The sequence below is a fragment of the Onychostoma macrolepis genome, chromosome 23 (assembly GCF_012432095.1).
Source record: "Onychostoma macrolepis isolate SWU-2019 chromosome 23, ASM1243209v1, whole genome shotgun sequence".
Lineage (NCBI taxonomy): Eukaryota > Metazoa > Chordata > Actinopteri > Cypriniformes > Cyprinidae > Onychostoma > Onychostoma macrolepis.
In genome coordinates, this window is record NC_081177.1 from 8718904 (window position 1) to 8734565 (window position 15662).

The 15662-nt window shown below is 38.9% G+C and overlaps 2 protein-coding genes across 3 annotated transcripts in view; one reads left to right on the top strand and one right to left on the bottom strand.

The window, feature by feature from the left end:
- rarga (retinoic acid receptor gamma a) overlaps positions 1-14321 on the bottom strand; it is a 77314-nt gene extending 62993 nt beyond the window's left edge. The window contains exon 1 of the mRNA XM_058762651.1: positions 14197-14321. The gene's annotated coding sequence lies outside the window, so the exon portion shown is untranslated. The remainder of the gene's footprint in view (positions 1-14196) is intronic.
- nr1d4a (nuclear receptor subfamily 1, group D, member 4a) lies at positions 461-15222 on the top strand. 2 transcript variants are annotated; one of them, XM_058762649.1, is made up of 8 exons: positions 461-1175; positions 8422-8721; positions 8868-8956; positions 9055-9199; positions 12219-12784; positions 13619-13804; positions 14122-14332; positions 15026-15222. In XM_058762649.1, the coding sequence occupies exons 1-8, from the start codon at positions 1160-1162 to the stop codon at positions 15220-15222; spliced, it is 1710 nt and encodes a 569-aa protein (XP_058618632.1). In that variant the 5' UTR covers positions 461-1159. The 2 variants fall into 2 exon arrangements, with proteins under 2 accessions (XP_058618632.1, XP_058618631.1); XM_058762648.1 differs by lacking the exon at positions 461-1175 and adding an exon at positions 7261-7291.
- Positions 15223-15662: the final 440 nt, after the last annotated feature.

Sequence of the window (15662 nt, forward strand, 5' to 3'; positions counted from 1 at the left end):
CACACACATATAGGATATACATACATAAATAGAGTGAAGATTGGGGCTAGTTGTCACACAAGGAAGTTACCACGAGATGAATTGGCTAACTGTAAACTTTTCAGTCAAAAGTCCAATATATGTGTAAGTGTGTGTGTTGAAAAAAACAAACAAACATTCTTTGAAGTGTATTCTTCAATCTAAAATTCCTAAATCAAACCAAACAAGTGAACACAACAAAACTACATTCAGGCAAGATTCAACTATAGCTACAATAAAAGATTGGATAAGAGAATTTTGTCAACTCTTATTAGGGCAAGCTGTAACATAAATTTTATATACAGCTGTGTTTTATGCACTTGTTTATGCCATGACTCTATGCCTCATTCACATGTTGGAAGAGATTTTAAAAGGCGCGCTCGGCAGCAGTCACGCAGAGCCCCTCCTGCAGTCCATGTGCAAGCCTCTCCTGTCGCCTAGTCTCACGCTGTGTTTTGCATAAAATGTGTGTCAGTAGGACAAGCGCTTCCACGGCACATGCAGAGGGCACATGTAGCGTGGCTTTACCAGCACGTAGCGCGCTCGAATAAGCGCATCCAGCTCAGCTCGGCGCTTACACTCCCGCCAATGAAAATGCACGCTAGGAATCAAGAGGAAAGGGAAAGCTAGGAGATCATGGGGCACGTTAGAGTGAGATAAATCCCCACCAAAGACAACAACAGAGGTTGACGGCTCCCCTAAATCCAGTCACATTTGCCAGTCATCTTAAAACGTGATTGATGTGGGTGTGGAAGGGTGTGTGCTTGGCTAGGAATGAAAGTGGAGTTTGACAGTCCCACAGAGATGCTGTTGGCAATGAACGGACAGACGAGAGACATCATCACCCAGCACACCTAACGCTTCCTTCACACTAGATCAAAAGCAGAGTAAAGGTATAGCCACGCGCGGAAAGTGCCTCTACACACCTGTGACCGACTCTATTTTTTTACCGACTGTTTGGCTCCGCTGCCAAATGCTCTGTGCTCGAGATACTGCCTGCCTTCTTCGAGCTTCTCATTGTATGCACAGGCATTTCGTGACTTTTATACCTATTTTCACCAGACTTTAACACACTGACACACACAGACTTTCTTGAAGATAATAATTCTGAAGACAGAGGATCTTGAAAAACATATCAAGGATGGACAACAGTCCTGGTAAGTAATACATTTATTATTATTATTATTATTATATTTACAATGATTATTTTTATAATGCAATATTATGAATGATATAGCCTATTATTATTATTCATAAAAATGACATTGTATCGATGATGGTGATAGTGCTTAATATGTTTATCAACCTGGCATTTCATATAAATGCTGAACTCATAATTCAGTGCATTTGAAGGTTGTGTAAATTTGTGTTTTCTGATTAAATGATGTTTAAATGCACAGTTTAATTAACAGTGCTGAGGATATTAGAAATGCTCATTCTAAAAGCTTTAGAGTTTGGAACAGGTTTTAATATTATTATGATTACTATTATTATACATATTTTTATTGGTGGCAGTGGTAATGGTGATATTGTTCCACTTCTTAATAAATGGAATAATACTCTGTCATTTCATTCATCATAATTAAGTAAATGTACATGCCATGTTTTGTTTTAACTGATTGAACTGTATTTAGATGCACAATGCATATGGTTCTAAAACTTAAATATATTCCATGCATATTCACTCTAAAAGCTGCAAGTTGCATTTGAACTATACTCAAAACAAAGACATTTTAACGGTGCTGTAGTGAATTTACACGATACACACTGGTTTTCAGTAATGATCTAAGCAGGTGTCATGAAGGCATTGGCATGCTTTTATGATTGCGCTGGTTAGACTCATCATCAGTGCAGCATAAAGACTACAAAGTGCATCTAAATATAGCATCAGCCTAGTCCAATATGTGAATCACATAAATGATGGTGATAAACATTACCATACTTAGAGTAACTGCTGTCATAAACCCTGTGTGATTGCTTTCATGGAATCTGCTTAGAAACCACGCGCGTGCGCTAACAACTTCCTGCTACTAGTCATGAAAACAAACTCACGTGTATGTAGATGGTCCAAGTGCGCTGTCAAACTTGGCTCTGACATATCAGCACACTTTACTAGTTTAAACTAGAGTATGGCCATTAATCACATGAGATATTCACAACAAACATCATGCAGCTGTAATATAAATAAAATAGCAAGAGTCAAGAGACACTGTTCACTGTCCCACCAACACTTAGGGTACGTTAGTGAGCTCTTGGGGAACATGGGTGGTCATGCATTAAAGCTGCATTAATTTTTCATTTATTTCATAAAGCTTATAATAATTTAACTTTACTCAAGTATGCACTAGTCTTCATCCAAGGAGGTTAACCGGTTAAGCTGATTTGAGTAGTGGTTCATTACCGAGGTTAGCCAAGGGCCAATTACATGCTGGCTCAGTCAACCAAGTCCACTTCAATGTTAATTGACGGCTGATTCATTTACAAAAGCTGCAGTCACGTTCCGGAACAGGTGATGGAAACACGGTCTCGTGCCTGGCGCACCCTGTCAGCTCGCCTTCCGTTTGACAGAAACCTCGAAAGCAAACAAATAACATGCTGCATAAAGTCATTAGAGACAGGGAAATAATAATATTCGAACACATGACTTCTCAGTACTAGACAACAGGAAACAAGGAAAAAGTTTAAAAAGTAAACACACTACATCAACTCAAACATGTGACTTTATATCCAGCCCACATGGAGTTCTAGGGATGCAACAATATTGCAATTTTGATTAATACCAAGAATTGTTTTTATGTTATGTCCCTATGATGTTTGATATTATAAGTCTATACAATCTTACGAGTTAAAAACAAAACAAAAAAACAGTTCATGCCAAGCTTAAACATATTTTGAAACCAGGAAGGAATAGAAAATAAATACTATATAGGCTATATATAGTATATATGGTTTCCTAATGTGCTTCATATGGAAACATCTAAATAAACTGCTTTCATTCAAAAAGTAAATATTACCCAAATTGACCCAACCACAATAAGTCATTTTAAGGTTTTGATCAGATGAAAATAGAATCAGCTTGTATTTTCAGAGGGACTAGGGTGTGTACTCTAGTTTTATCTTTTTGTCCCTTATGCAAAATATGGCAAATTTAGTTTGGTTTACTAACCTACTGACTTCAGATGCTTTAGAAATCCACTTATGAAACCTCTGTTGAATATGTGACTATTGTACAACAACGGGATATTGAATAATTGAATAATTTCTATTAGCCTATATGGTCCCATTTATTTTCATTATTCGTGGAAAACAAACTCTGTGAAGTTTATGGAACTCTGTCACACGTTCCAATGGTTTAAATGCGTATCACACATAAAGTCTATACTCTGTTAACGCCAGTGAGTTCACACGAGGTGAATGAGAAGTTCCAGAAGCGATTTATGCAGGGTAACGGACCATCCACCCACCCCCCACCATTTTATACAGCCGCCTGCTCTATTTTATAGCGCTTTTCGATTATAGGAGCGGCGCGAGGCTTTTAGCTTTGCTTGTGGGAGCGCAGCGCGCGCGTATCTTCCCACTGAACGCATCTCTCGCGCCTACAATCGTCCTCACGTGCATGCGCTCTTCCAGCCGCGTGCGGCGCGTGATTTCCACGCCCCCGCCCTCACTGCTTCTTTTAGTGATTCTGTGTTTTGATGCAGATTGTACGTTAGAAAGGGGAGGTTGGTCAGTGGGTCAGCGATTTCATGCAGTCAGTGTAGCGCCTCATCACGTTTTCCCGCCTCATGCAACTTTTTCTCTGGAGCGGTTAGCATAAACAGCTTCATGACAGCATGAGAACATTCTGCATTGTACGAAATGACCCATCCGTATGTACTTTTGGGGTTTGCTTTCAGAGATTTAGAAGGCAGTTTATGATTTTATAAACATTTATATGCCTAGGACCTCAATGTTTTTTGTTTTTGTTATTTATACAGTGTGTGGAAAATGCTAAGCATTATATTGTAGACAGTTTAAGGCAGTTTATGATTTTAAAAATATATATTTGTATGCCTAGGAATATATATATATATATATATATATATATATATATATATATATATATATTATGTGTGTGGAAAATAAGCATTATATTGTAGACAGCACTACTAAGCAAAACAAACTGTTAAAATATTAAAAATATTGGAAAATGTTTTGGATTAAGTGATACAAAACCCTTTTCCAATATTTGAATATTTTCAATTAAATTAAAATTGATTCATTTATTATTTAAATACTAGACTTTACATAATAAATATTGTTTCAACGCAGCTTCAATAGTGAACATATGACCAATGAACCAGAAGAAAACTCTCTAGAAATATTCAACACAAATAACAACTATACTTAATATGTACATTGCAAGGAGAGCTGAAAATTTAGAAATAACTTTTTTTTTTACTAAATGTAATAATATTATACAATATAAAAGAATATAAATATATATTTTAAATATTTAATGAAACCCCCTGGGGGTCTGAGAACACTATGAAAACTTTTGGCCTTAAATGGTACACATTCGGTTGATTTTGACCCACAAATGGATGTTCTGTCTGTGTTAACCCAGTTAATCTATAAGTGAGCACATGTCCTTCAATAGTAAGCAAATGTCATGCTTGTTCTAAAAAAGTTTGCTTTTATCTTAATTTTACATACACAATTGCAACATGCTCAACTTTCTTGCATCCCCAACCCATACAAATGTAGAAATGTTAAGATGGCGTATACGTATCAAGGCAAATGTACAAGACATTGCGGTCATGCAAAGGCAGAGTATTTTAGCTATTTCTTCAAGGGAGGGAGGAAGGGAGACCATGCCAATGTTTGAAACCAGGGAGGAGGGAATAATTGTCCCTGCAAAGTCCTCACGTTTCTACGCCTGCCTTTGCTCACTAGCAGATTAGGGTTTTCATGGGTTGCCTAAGCTCACAAAGAGACCTGCTGATTCATCAATTAATGCTGTTTCCACTGACCCTAATTTATACCGGCTTGCAATGACGTGCACAGCTCCTCATTTAGCTTGTAGAAATGGTACTACCTTTGCTTATTGTCCAAACTTGTTATTTTCATAAAGGGCAGGACAAAGACAAAATAATATCACACCTATGTTTTAGATTAATATCTAATTAAAGCCTTGGACTGGTTTGAAATCATGTGAAACTGGTGCTAAAAACAGCTGCGCCCCAGATACTATGGTTTGGTTTAATAACGGGCATGTCCTGTTATCCATAATGTCATTTGTCCCTTTAACCTCTGTGGCCTCACATGTGTGTCCAGGTGTGAGTATTTCTGTGTATGTGGGTGGGGTTTGTGAGTTGGGCAGGGCTGAGTAACACACTCAGGTAGGGCTCGCTATCACAAGGCTGTAAAATCCTGCGCTGCAGTATGTCAACAATAAGTCCCGTTGCACGTGCCAGTGGAGGGATCACAAAAACACTTGAGCTAGGCTAAATAAATACCGCGTGCCGCATGTGAAAAAACACGCAAAGAAGTCAGGCAGATATTTGCTGGTAGTTTGAACTTGTTTACCACAGAAGGGTTCCAAATCATGTGTACATGGAAAACACAGATTGAAAGACAGGATTGAGGAAATAATTTGTTTATTGTCATAAGCACTGCACAGTATTAAAGGCATAGTTAAACTAAAAACATTCAGCAATCAGGAATATACAATGAGAGTAGGAACCAGTCATGGTCACTATTGCCTCAGGAAAAAGTAGCTTTGACATTGAGATAACTTCTTTTGTGTTTCACAGAAGATACTCATGTTCACTTGCAATGTCATGAGGTTGAATGAATGTTCATTAAATTTTTACTTTTAGGTCAACTATTCCATACTCTCTATGTTGTGTCAATGTGAATCAATATATTTGTTAGTGGTGTTTGCCAGGGCATTTAGGGTTAGAGGTTATTCAAAATTGGTAATTCAAAACCCACATATGCAGTTTGCCATACTACAATCTCAGAAAAAAGCTGTCAAGGTTTCATGTTAATACTTTAAAGATACAAATATATAAAGTGTATATTTTAGTATCTCATTTCCGTACAGATATTAATGATATCTCCAGAAGATGACACAATTGGTAGGAAAAATCCCCTAGATATGGACTGAAAAGGGTACTCAAACATTTAAGGGAATTAGAACAAATGTGACCCTGGACCACAAAACCAGTCATAAGGGTACATTTTTTTTCAAATTGAGATTTATACATCTGAATAAATAAGCTTTCCATTGATGTATGATTGATGTATGGTTTGTTAGGATAGGACAATATTTGGCCGAGATACAACTATTTGAAAATCTGGAATCTGAGGGTGCAAAAAAAAAAAAAAAAAATCGAAATATTGAGAAAATCGCCTTTAAAGTTGTCCAAATTAAGTCCTTTCATTTTACTAATCAAAAATTAAGTTTTTATATATTTACGGTAGGAAATTTACAAAATATCTTCATGGAACATGATCTTTAATACCCTAATGATTTTTGGCATAATCAATCATTTTGACCCATACAATGTATTTTTGTCTATTGCTACAAATATACCCTTGACAGTCTTGACAGTAAAGCAACCACTTACAAATACTGGCGTAAATATAGTGTGAAAACAGCAAGGCCAGCTTCAACATCATTGTTTGCACACGCAAGGAGCATTTTGTTTATTAAAAATATCATTCAAAATTTTGCCTCTTGAAAGACACTACTGCATTACGTTGTTAAAGCACCATGGTGCAAGCGATTCCAGAAACGTTTTGGACACTGCGGCTTTAAATCGCATTCTCTTGGCCCAGATCTGACCGACTGTGTCCTCGGGATGTTTAAAAAGTCAAACTGAAAGCCACGGTGCACATTCTACCAAAACGTGACTCCTCGTTGCCCCTCTCTCACAGGAGACTCATCTGTGTGGGAACCGTAACTTCATCGCAAAGTCCCCGTGTATGTGGCTTTTGATGCTCGCGACTCGCGATTGTTGTAGCTGTTTACACGAGACTGCGGATTTGGTTTGGGTAGGAACGGTGTCAGGAATCCATGTGAGGCGGCGGTCAGGTGTTGTGCAGTTTGGCTGGGGCACTATGCCAGGGCTATTATTGGAAAGGAGAGGCGGGAGAGCTCGCGAACACGTGAGACCGTGTCTCAGCTCATCCTGAGCGCATGACCAGAGAGGATGCGATAGGATGCAGAAACCCAGAGGGAGAGAAAGAGAAACCTGCGGGGGAATGGGAATAAAACAAGCCGATGGTTTCATTTAAAGTAACGTGTGACTATTAAACCAAACCATATAACATATCTTGAGTTCACTAAAATGGGGATCGTCGCAATATGTTGCTGTGCAGCCGTCATTATTTGTAACGCTCTGACGGTGGAAACCTCACTTACTCCCAGGCGTTTCGATCATTACATCATCGGCCACAGTGCCCATACAACCTGACAGATAGCAAACAAACAGGTAGCTTAGGTTGTATTGTCCGCAGTTTTTTGATCCGGATCTTTTTGATCGATCGGTCGAGCATTTCTCGCGTCAAAAACCCACTGGCTGAATTCAGAAAGGCATATTAGCATACTTGGCCTAATATTGGTCGCCGTGATTTTGCCAAGTTAGTCATTTTCCTAGATCAACACCTTTGGTTGATCCTAAATGAATATTACCGTCCAAAAACATAGACCTAACCCTATCCCTACCCCTAAACCTAACCCTAACCATGATTAATTCCTAAAGCCAGAGGGACAGGATAGCTGAGTAACAAAGGGTGCAGAAACACCTAATCATGGTTGTGAACCTAAAACTGATTTTCCTGTGAACCTATCCCTTAATTCTGACTGTTTAATTGGAATGTTGTTCCAGGACCAACAAAAATGTAGGCCTACTACATTTGTCTCTTGTTGAATGTCTCTTGTTGAAAATCCGAGAACCAATTAATAAACTGAAAAGCGCATTTGTAGTGAACCTGGAATTTGATGGTAGAGGAACAAGGAAGTTACTCTAATAGCCAAATAGGAAATAAAGAATACTGGAAATATATTTATGACTTGATAGCATGACAGTTATCTCACATGCTGGTTTAAATAAATAACATTTCATTAAAATATGCAAAAAGGCTTTCAGTCTAGATGGCTAAATTACATTTAGCACTGTTTAGTGCCGATGCAAATTAGATTTGATTTGCAAATGGGGAAAATGAAATTAACCCTAACTCTAACTTTTAATTATAGGGATTTAACATGTTAAAACTTAAGGTGGTTGAAAGACTTGAAAATGCAGCATCAACAGTTTAAATGAATTAATAATAATGTACATTTACTAATAATGAAATTTACTAACAAAAAGTTTATCCCACTCAAAGGCTTAATATACTCTTGTATTTTTACAGGGAGTGTGATACTCTACGCTGGTAGCAATGGCAGTGCCAGTCCAAGCCCAGGGAGCCCCTCAAGCGGCTATCAAACCCAATCTCCATCTTCTCACTCCCAGCCCTCTTCCCCAGAGGAGGTCACCTTCACCGAGATTGGGGCCCTCAAGCAGCAAAGAAGTTTGGGAACACCACCTTCTCCAAAACTGGTATTTCAGTTCCCTGAAATCTACAACAACTCCACTGCAGGTTCAAACCCGCACAGCTACTCCCATCCCATCGCCGGTAAAAGGCCTTGTGGATACACTGGCACGTTTACCAGTAAGTGCGGGTTCCTTTTTAGTACATGCATCACACAAAGTCAGCATCTTCTTTCACAAAGGAATAACGAGTTCCCAATATTAAGGACATGTGTTCTTGTACGTCCTGACCTCATTTTCTCGCTGTTTCTATCTTTATCTGAGCAGAGACTGGAGGCATGGTGCTCCTTTGTAAAGTATGTGGAGATATCGCATCAGGGTTCCACTATGGTGTCCATGCATGTGAAGGCTGCAAGGTAAGACAGAACGAGCTTCTCATAAAAACAAACATGCATGAGTCTTTTCTGTCATATCACTGTGGTTTATCATATCGCATGTCTTTCGTTCTTTGCAGGGCTTTTTCCGCCGCAGCATTCAGCAGAACATTAACTACAAGATGTGCGTGAAGAACGAGAAATGCCTGATAATGCGTATGAACCGCAACCGCTGCCAACACTGCCGCTTCAAAAAATGCCTCTCTGTTGGCATGTCCCGAGACGGTAAGAATTTTAGGAGGTTATCAGGGCACTGACATATGACAAATAGTGAAAAGTCGTACTTTCATAGCATTCTTCAGGCCAAGCACCACACCCGCCCCCTCAACCTACTTTCCTCTTTTAGTCTTGCACCGTAGGTAACTTTCAAGAGAGCAAGTTTCTTTTAGTTTGGCTGTGCGCTCGTTTCTGTCTCTCACTTGCCCTTTGTGGTCCCTTCTTTTTCTCGCCTCCTCCTTTCCATCGGTTTACCCTTCCCCCTCATACGTTCCCTAAGCTCTGCCTCCCAATCCCTCCTGGAGACAATGATTTATGAGGGATGGAGTCACGCAGTCCCTGAAGCTATCTGTCATCGGGAAAACTGCAGCAAATACAAGAATTATTTTGAGAAATTGGAACGCGGGCGACTTGATTACCGCGCTTGCGGCCTTATAACATCCTCAGCAATTAATGTTGTGCTGCAGCAAAAATTAAGCAAGGGATGCAGAAAAAGCAAGGCATCTGAACTCTTCAAAAGAACAATGCCTTTGGCGGCAATTTAACCCTGAATCACACTGAAATGAACGATAAATCTTGTTCGATGAACTTTTGAGGAAATTTAGCAAAATAAACTGACACTTGTACATTGTGACCTATTTAGTCAGGTTCTCGGCAGAATTTCACATGGTTACCAGCGGATGTGCATCAAAGTTAGGTTGGCTATGATAGCAGATTGCACTGGATGTTGTTCTAGGAGGGCACTAACAGAAATGAGTCTATTGGGTACAAAGTGGGGGAGGTAAACAGTCATTTTACCCTGGTTCCTGAAATTGTTAGGGCCCACAACCTAGAAACCTGTTTCTCTGACGGGTTCTCTTGCACAAACAGGAAAACCTAATGCAACGGCCTCAAATACCACAATAAAGTAGACGCCCTGATTTCATTTCACTTCACTGCAGTTTTTAGTTTAATTTCTGTTGTGTGATACAAACAGATGTTTGGTTTGACACGATGGAGCGGCATGGTTTCACTTCCGCTATGAACTTGCCATTTGTTAGACACGTAATCAGTGCAGTGCTTTGAAGCTATGTGTGTCATGTTGTTTGCACAGGAAGAAGCATCATAGTCTTGATATCAGATTCATTCTGAGAATTTGAACTGAATTTAACAGATGTAAGTGAAATTCAGAATTGATGTATTTGCTGTATTTGAATTGGCCACTCCCCACTGGAAGTTGAATTGGAATTTTAATTGAAATGACAGGAAGAGGAATTTACTGAATTGCAATTGAAACAAACTCAACACTGGCAATGCATTCTAAGAAATGAAGCGTTACGTTAAAGTTTTTTTAAAACAAACTAAATAAATAAACTTTTGTTAAACCAACATTCAAAGTTTTAATTCTGCTCTTCTAGTTAAAAATTAGTAACATGAACTTTTTGGAATTTCAGTTCATGTTAGTATCACTGCCTTGCATTCAAAGTCGAAGTGCAATTCTGCATCCTGTTTGCTACACTAATTAAGACTGAGCTGGAATTCAGGAAATTGAATTGGAATGGCAATAAGAAGAAATCACTTAATTGCAACTGAAAAAAACTTTCTCTTTTTTGACCAACTAAGGCATTGTCAGACCAAAATGTAAAGTTTATTTTGCTTTTCTAGTTGAAAATTACAGTTTTATCAATTTATGATGAATTTTAATTCTGCTTTCCTACATTCAAATCTAAGGAAATGTTGTATGCCAATCAATACAATACAAATTGAGCTCAAATTCACAGATTGAATTGCAGTTTAAAAGGCATTTTCAGTTCAGTTCTAAATGGCACACAAGGCAGTTATGGACTTAGCAATGCAAAATATTTTTCATCCTGCAGGGTAACACATGCAACCATTGCATGTTAGTTACAGAAAAGTGAAAAAATGTGTCCTGTTGGCTTATCTCATTTTCTCAGATGCAGGTGTTGTGAGACATATATGATATATGGAACATCTCTGCCATTTGCCTTCCTTCTGCTCTCATCTTGTAAACCCAGGATGTACCATAATACCTTACATCTACTGCCACCTCAGTCTGCCAAATGACATTCTTCTCTTCTCTTCTCTTCTCTTCTCTTCTCTTCTCTTCTCTTCTCTTCTCTTCTCTTCTCTTCTCTTCTCTTCTCTTCTCTTCTCTTCACCCCTCCTTACCACAGTCATTAGTTTCCCAATTACCGTGGCATTGTCATCACGCTCTGCCTGACCCACTGCCCTACTTACGGCTTCAGAGAGGAGTGAGAGTAGCATAGGGATGAAGAGAGGAAGGGGAGGTAGTGACGGAGAGAGAGATAAAGAGTGGGGGGAGTGGGGTGCTATTTTTAGATTCAACAGCTGACAGATTTACTCAGAGGAGGGGGTGGTGATGGAGAAAAGAGTGAAGGGCTTGTAAAAGATGCGAAAGCATCCAAAACATCACTAACACATTTAATGATCATCAATGTTCTACACCTCAGTGACCAAAGATACTAGATAGCAAGTTGTCTCCTACACAGCAGCTGTGCTATTTTTGTGTGTTTTTTTCTTCACATCCAAAGCAATTTTCAGACAATATTTAACATATTTTATCACACTAGGCTATTTCTGATGCTGCCATATGCTTTATTATAAAAGAAATGGGACATGGACATTTTGATTACTGATCAGGCAGGATCTTTTTATCATTGATTCGCATAGAAATGCAGGAGTTTCACAACATCTTGTATTTTTAACATTGACTAAGACTATTTTCAGATAAAATGTCTTCAATGCATCCCAGGCATTTATCTTGTCTAAAATTTAATATTAAGGCCAATATGAAATGAAAATTCGCCATGCGTTTAAAGAGATATTTCACCCACAAATGAAATTCTATCATTTAATTACTGACCCTAACTTACTTTCTTCTACGACTCTCTGTCTGTAAGCAGACAATAATAATAATAACAAATATATTTATTAAGAAAGCTAATTATGGCTTTATGTTGTCTTGTTCATGTTGTCAACCAGTTGTTTCTCTCTCTCTGACCCCTAGCTGTGCGTTTCGGCCGCATCCCAAAACGAGAGAAGCAGCGACTTTTGGACGAGATGCAGAGCTACATGAACAGCCTCAACGAATCGTCCACCATGGGCATGGAAACCTCGTCACCACACGAACCTCCTCCCAGCCCCAGTGAGAACCAATCCAAAGAGGCCATTGGTGCTTTATCCCGAGCCTACCAGGACATCTTCACAAACACACAGGACCACCTAAGCAAGCGTGCGGGCAACATGAACACCAGCAGCAGATCGAGCAGCTTTCAAAACAACCCTTCTCAGGACAGCAACTACCCTCACATGAACCCTCTCGTGGGGTATCACGCAACTACTCACGAAAGCTTCTCGGCCCCGCCTCGCTGCTCAGTTGCTTCCAGAGACAGCAAATGCCCGGTCTCATTGGTGGACAGTAATCGGTACAGCTACGCTCCTTCGTATCACTCCCAGTCGAGCGTTAGCCCGCCCTCACAACCTACTCAGGTCGATTACAACAGCTACGTGGCTGGCGAGTCCCAAACCCAGGCTTCCTGTCCGTTTAAGCTGGCTGCTGGCTCCAAAGTGCTGGTAAGAATGGTTCAAGATACATACCTTTTTATTGCCATCTTTGGTTCCATGAAGAACCTTTAACATCGAGGGAACTTTGTATTGTACAAAAGTTTCTTTATAATGGAAGAAGGTTCGTTAGATTATTAAAATGTTTTTACAATAAGAAAATGACGGTGCTTTTTTTCACTGAAAGGTTCTTTAGGGAACCCAAAATGGTTCTTCCATGGCACTGCTGCGAAAACCTTTACTTTTTACGAGTTTGTCATGTCATTACAATGCCAATATTATGTTTATAAGAACAATTTAAGATAAAAATACAGAAATAGATCAATGAATTAACCCCTGTGCTATACTTGCCAAATTGGACTGGCCTTTAAAAAACTGCTCATAGATTTCTCATTGTGCAGTATTATCACCAAATCTTGGATTCAATTCTTTTGTCAACTTGTTTTCTGTCAGTTAGCACAGGTTATGTTTTCCTTTTTTGGAACTGATTGATCGTAGGCCTGACTAAGGTCAGTCAGTACAAAAAGAAATACAAAACCTGTGCTAACTGACAGAAAACAAGTTGACAAAAACACTGAAACCAATATTTGGTAATAATATATCATAACAATACATTTATGGGTGATTTTCTTTGTTAGCCAGTCATTTTTGATTAGGAACATCACAGGTGTAACACAGTGGGAAGAAAAAAGTTGGTTTACATTGGTTTTTTAGAAGTTTTTTAGCATTACCCTTTGTGAGCAAAGTCAGTAAGTTTTAAACCAATGTGATAACCGAAACACAACATGAAAGTTAAGCATACGTGCTAATAAAACATTAAAATAATATATACCATCTCTATCACAGGCCTGTCCACTGAACGCATGCCCTGTGTCAGCACCTGGCGTCTCCAGTCAGCAGGTGTGGGAGTCTTTCTCTCAGTGCTTTACGCCGGCTGTACGTGAAGTGGTCGAGTTCGCGAAGGGCATTCCGGGCTTCCAGGAGCTTTGCCAGCATGATCAAGTCATGTTGCTCAAAGCAGGCACTTTCCAGGTACTGATTACACATTTCACTTAAAGTTTACTTCCCCTTCTGTACTATTAAAGGTGAAGTGTGTCATTTCTAGGCCACTAGCAGCACTAAATCAAACAGATTTCCCAATCAGCCTAACTCAAACTCACGCAATTGGTTAAGCCACAGTTTGACATGTCAGATCACTCAAAACAAACACAGCAATGTGTAGATAACATCCCAGTGTTAACACCCTCAGGGACATCAACCTACAAATGACAAAAGTATTTTGAGAGTGAAAAAATACATCACCTGGGACAATTTTTTTCAACTCCATCTGATCATGCTGTCTTTTACAGGTGCTTATGGTGAGGTTTTGCTCACTGTTTAACCACAAGGAAAGAACAGTGACTTTCCTGAATGGGCAGACGTACCCGCTGCTCACCCTCAGGGGTCTGGGCATGGGCTCCTTGCTGGACGCCATGTTCGAGTTCAGTTCCAAGCTGAGCTCTCTGGGCCTGGAGTCAGATGAGATGGCTCTCTTTATGGCAGTGGTGCTGGTTTCTGCAGGTAAGAGCAACACAAGAATCAGCTTAATTAGTGCTGTTTGCTAAGGCGTGCATCACTGTTATTTTTGCTCATGCTTAGTGTTAGAGATGTGAACAATCCACTAACATTGAGCTAATTATTTATAATAGGGATGCTCATTAGTGCAATATTAAAATTCTAATACTGGTAAACTGGTTATTTTTTACATTTTAGCAGATAACTCATAAATAGATAAATGGTTTATATAAATTTGAAACTCAAATAGGAGTCTGTTTAAACACAAATTTCATGTTAGTACAAGCATCTCTCTTCTGTAGGAAACAGAAGATGCATATAATGAAAGTCAGTGGGGTCCAAAATAACATTGACTTTCATTGTATGAAGAAGAAAGGGAAAAAAAAGACCAAATATACTAAATTAAATACATTTACCAATAATATACAAAATTTATTTGAGCATTTTTAAAAATTTGTGTTTTTTTGTTTTGTTTTTTAAATTAAAATACAATTATTTTAAATCTAACGTAAAATACTAAAACAAATCAATCAATATATATATATATATATAAATAAAAATGCATATATATACATTTTAAACCTACTATATTTATTTATTTATTTATTTTGTATTCATAATCTTTATAATTTATTTATAATATTTATTTAAATTTTCTGTTGGTTTTTTGATGATAAATTGTTCTTCATTTATCCACAGACTGTTCTGGTATTTCGGATACGGTAGCTGTGGAACAATTACAGGAAGGACTCATCCGAGCGCTGCGCACCTTAGTCACCCGTCGCCGCCCTGACGACAGCTCTCTTTTTCCCAAACTGCTCCTGCGCCTGCCAGACCTGCGCACCCTCAACAACCTTCACTCCGACAAGCTGCTGGCCTTCCGCATCGATCCCTGAGCTATCGCTCGCTGCAGCTGGAACTCAACCACCGGCCAATCAGAGAACACCTTTCCTGGATAAAAGAAAGACTGCTCATTTAGAAGAAGAGATGTTGAGCATGTTCCCATAGGAACCATTCGTTATTATGTGTGTTAATGAGAAACACAACGAACAGATGGCTCTCAGCAAGCTCTAAACAAGACTATATCTCCATTTAAGCTTTCGCGGATCATTTTCATACATGCATTGCCCTTCTGTTCAGCTCGCCTCGAGAGCATTGTTGATTATATTTATCCGAGGGAACGTTGCGCCAGTCATATCATCGTAAATAAGCTTACACAGAACTTCTGAAGACCAAAAACGGGTCATTCCTCTGTACTGCCTGCACATTGAAATACACAGTCTTTAGTCGAGTACTCCATGTATACAATAGAAAGGTAATTTTAGGGACCATTTAA

Excerpts from the sequence above, each read along its gene's own strand:
- nr1d4a (XM_058762648.1), top strand. The coding sequence starts at position 7,270 with ATGGGAATAAAACAAGCCGATG. Across the intron at positions 12,785-13,618 it reads CTGCTGGCTCCAAAGTGCTG|GCCTGTCCACTGAACGCATG; the intron begins GTAAGAATGGTT and ends TCTCTATCACAG. Across the intron at positions 13,805-14,121 it reads TCAAAGCAGGCACTTTCCAG|GTGCTTATGGTGAGGTTTTG; the intron begins GTACTGATTACA and ends TGTCTTTTACAG.